This window comes from Dreissena polymorpha, chromosome 4 (assembly GCF_020536995.1).
Source record: "Dreissena polymorpha isolate Duluth1 chromosome 4, UMN_Dpol_1.0, whole genome shotgun sequence".
Classification (NCBI taxonomy): domain Eukaryota; kingdom Metazoa; phylum Mollusca; class Bivalvia; order Myida; family Dreissenidae; genus Dreissena; species Dreissena polymorpha.
In genome coordinates, this window is record NC_068358.1 from 103,288,319 (window position 1) to 103,292,641 (window position 4,323).

A 4,323-nucleotide genomic window follows, 5' to 3' on the forward strand; every position below is an offset into this window, starting at 1 on the left:
CTTTACAAATGACTGCATTAATTATTATAGCTAATTGCATTTGAAACGAACGGATATATTCGACCAAATGCAAAGCAGTTAACAATAGCAATAATTCAAGAGTTTTGTTTTGCTAGGGATTGTTAAACGGCTTCCTTATTGCCATCATTGTAGTTATATTCCACTTGTGTTGAATTGTTCTGGGATAGGCACCCTTGGTTAAAATTTTCCCGTTCAAAATAAAACCTCCCAACTAAAACTAAATAATGGACATCCTAAGGAAACGAGTCTGCAGATAGCGTTGCATTCAAATCGTTGTTTATTTCGTACGCCATTATAAATATAACTGTCGATTTGCTGAGACAATAAGGAAGTTAATACGCAACTAAGATAACTGCGTTTATAAGATTCAATTTTCTTTTACACTGGCATATCACTGAATCATGAGGAAGATGTGTTTTGGAATATTAGCGTAAATATGGAAAGGTATATAATTGTGTCGTTTAAAAAGTGAATAAATGAATTTTAGCTTTAAATGTATAATCTATATTAAATGAACTGAAAGCGTATGTTTGTTTAACCTATTATTTGACTGACCATTGCTTTCTATTTCAAAGCGTAGCTCTACGATTTTACAATACGTGTTAGATGTACATGCGTAACATATAACAACAATTGTAATATGTCCAAGCGTACAATACTACTACACGCGAAAGATGTCAAAGCGTACGATGTTTCTTTACGTGTTAGATGCCCAAACGTACGACTTAACTATATGTCGTAGATGTCCAAGCGTTTAATGTTACTATGCGTGTAAGACGTCGAAGCGCACGGTGAAACTATACGTGTTAGATGCGTTTTTAATCTGTTAGATCGGTTTCGCGACCCCTTCATACATCACTTGAGTAGCTATAGCTACGTTCAAATCACTTGAAACAGAATAACATGGATACACTGTTATAAGGCGAACGACTCGATATTTATATGTAAACCAGCATCATCCCATCTGGGCAGTTGTCGCTTTTGCCGACTGGTTGTCGCATCGCGGAAATATACTTAGAGATCAATTTGGAAATGTGGTTGTTATTTGATAAACGCAAAAACAGCAACGACAACAACAACAACAATAATCATAATAATAATAATAATAATAATAATAATAATAATAATAATGATAATAATAATAATAAAATAAATAATAATAATAATAATAATAATAATAATAATAATAATAATAATAATAATAATAATAATAAATACTTGTTATTGCTATTTTTATAATTATTTTTATTCTTTTTTGTTGTTGTTATAGTTGCTGTTATAACTTTATTTATGTCAATCCGTTGCTACTGCTTTTGTTGAAACACGTGACAAAGTTTTTGTTTCAGATCCCTTTAATTTTGACGCAATGAATACAACTGTAACATCACCGCTGTCTGTGACAAACAACACAATTGTCAGCAACGTCTCGGTAACAGATGGTTCAGTTGAACAAGCGGTCACGATGGGAACGGGCATGGAAATTACCGACAAAATACACTTTGCTACTAGCGCAATCATCGGACCTATATTCGTCTTCCTCGGACTCGTCGGCAATATATTATCCATACTCGTATGGCGAAGGCGGAAGATGCGTTCGTCCACGGGCACGTATCTGATAGGCCAGGCCATAGCGGACATGGGGCTGCTTGTGTTTTTCTTGCTGACGGACAGTATTTTTAAGTTCCGGCCCTCCATCGCGACGTCGTCTGCTTACGGAGCGTTCTACGCGTTCGTTGGCTACCCGATCTTCTTTATGTTTCTGGTTTGCAGCATCTGGTTCACCGTCGGCGTCACTGTGGACCGCTACATACAGGTGTGCTGGATTAACAAGGCTAAGGTAGGACTTGCTGTAATATGTAACTTTACAATTCAAAGTATTAGATCAGATGATTGTTTTGTGTAACTAGGTCGGTGTCCCATTTTCTCGAAAATTTAATTAAATGAAAAATAATATAAACGCTTATGATCAAAATATTAAATATAACAACTTACGTTAAGAACGTACGTCAAATTACGTTTACCTACAATCCGTTACGTATTTAAAAGGCGCAAACAAATATCTTGCTTCTTCTTATCCGCTCAACCCTATTTTTGGTATTCTGATACTACCATTATTTGGAAGTCCATGTTGAGTTTTCTATCGTTTTTTTTTCTCTAAATTAAATCGTGTTCCTTTTTAACTTTTTTTCAGGAAATGTGCAGCGAGAAAAGGGCTTGGATAGGTCTCGGTCTAATAACCCTCCTGTGTTTCTTTGTCAATACGCCGCACTTCGCTACGTACGAACCCGTGCCCGACGTCGAGCGTAACGGCTCAGACGCCGGATTTCGCTTCACGGAATATGGAAGCACCACTGGAAACATCAACTATGAATTATGGGTTCTATGCATGATGATCCTCGAGCCGGTTCCCTGGGCGATTATTTTAACGCTGAACCTGCTTATTATAAAACGGGTAACCGGTATGAACCGACAAATGAACATTAAGCGGGGATCGTCTGGAAAAGAGATTGCAAGGAAGTCAGAGACTCAGTTAACCCGTCTGCTCCTAACTGTGACCTTTACCTTCCTTGCCCTTACCGCCCCTAGATGCATCATGCAGTGCTTCGTCAAGTTGAAGTCGGTATGTAGCGATATCTTCTGATTCACATTAAAACGCATTACTTTCGCAATTGATCACTGTTAATTCGAAATATATACTTCCCAATATTTAATTGTCATTTGAGTTATTTTTGTGGTGCATGCTTCAAATACGTGTATCGTTTGCTATCTCTAAATATTTTATACTGTTGCTTGCAGGGTGACCACGTGGTCTTTTCAAAGGCGTTTGCGATTGCGAAATTAGGCGTCGTCATCAACTCTTCGATCAACTTTTTCCTGTATTGTTTAAGCGGAAAACGTTTTCGAAAGGAGCTCCGATCTGTCGTCTGTGCCCGTTTCCGTGGTGATTTAAGAGTTTCCGAGACCATCTCAATGTCAGAGCGCACATGGTCGTCTACTATTTCAAGAACAAAGTCGACATTGTCCGAAAAGTCAGATTTGTTAGTTAAATAATAACACAAATAGTTTATAGTTCAATACAGTACAGACCATTATAAAAAGATCGCTAAAGTAAGCATGATTATAGGTTGATATGTTTCCTTTAATAACGTAAGCTATGGAGTGGGTGATAATTTAATGACATCTACAATGCCCTTTTATGCAACAGTTAATTGGAATCTTATCGTAAGTTTTATGTCAATTTAGAGCTATCGACAAATACTAAACACACATGTTCAAGATGATAACTTGACTTACGAACTCCGGATCTTGTCACATAACGGAAGAAGCCGTAATACAAATATTTTCACACCGAACATATTTTCAAACGACGGATATTCTTTTAAGTTAATGACATCTAATCATTTATGAATACATAGAATAAAACATATTTTATTTTCCTTTTTTGTTGTTTGATTTTTATGATTATCAATATGTTAAATCGTTCCGTAACGAAACATAACATGTATAAACAAATCACTAGTGCCCTTAAGATTATAAAACAATGTCGGTTGGTAAAAATATGTATGAGAAAAAATAGTAATTATACTACTATTGTAACGGATATCGATAATTGCTGAACACAATTATATACTTAATGACGCGAGTAGAAACAACTTTCAACTGTCAAGTTCGCGTGCACATATATAAAAAATGTCAACAAATATTTTAAAAACGAAACTACTTCGAAACGTTTAGAAAATACACCTATTTGGGTTATCTTTTTCATCATAATCCCGTTAAAATTCAATAAAAAAACTTTGATTATTTTTGTTTATTATAACATAGTAATATAGTATTTTTATTTGTATAGGGCATATTTACATATTGGGAAATCCATAAATTTTATATTTCTGCTCATTTCCTAACTATATGTATTTCTGATTGCTGAAAATCCTGCACGTGTTTTTTTGATAGCAACTTCAACATTTTTAAAACAAGTGTTTCACTGAGGTTTTGTGACTGGTTGAGACGCGTGGTTTATCAATATAGATGCAAATCTCATTCTATTGCGCATGCTTTATGAGTGTTCCTGGTCAGACGAATTGGGAACGTGGTTAGAATGTTTCGCCTTTGAACCGTCAATATTTCATAACATGCAGTTTACAAAAGGTTTGATCTTCGGGATAAGGTGATCCTAAAATCCAGTATCCTCGTAAGCGTCGTTATTATTGTACTGTTTGAATATTTCACAAATAAATATTTAATACGTTTAATACCCTTTTGAAATATATTTCATATCAAAAGAGTCATGTGTCAAACAAT

The 4,323-nt window shown here is 35.2% G+C and overlaps 1 protein-coding gene across 3 annotated transcripts; it reads left to right on the forward strand.

Annotated features, from left to right (window-relative positions):
- The first annotated feature begins 258 nt into the window (after positions 1–258).
- On the forward strand, positions 259–3,458 carry LOC127877148 (FMRFamide receptor-like). Of its 3 annotated transcripts, none has more exons than XM_052422802.1 (4): positions 259–465; positions 1,356–1,858; positions 2,213–2,641; positions 2,818–3,458. In XM_052422802.1, the coding sequence occupies exons 2-4, from the start codon at positions 1,388–1,390 to the stop codon at positions 3,070–3,072; spliced, it is 1,155 nt and encodes a 384-aa protein (XP_052278762.1). In that variant the 5' UTR covers positions 259–465; positions 1,356–1,387; the 3' UTR covers positions 3,073–3,458. The 3 variants fall into 3 exon arrangements, with proteins under 3 accessions (XP_052278762.1, XP_052278761.1, XP_052278763.1); XM_052422801.1 differs by having other exon boundaries at positions 261–465; positions 1,368–1,858; XM_052422803.1 differs by lacking the exon at positions 259–465 and adding an exon at positions 494–1,058 and having other exon boundaries at positions 1,368–1,858.
- Positions 3,459–4,323: the final 865 nt, after the last annotated feature.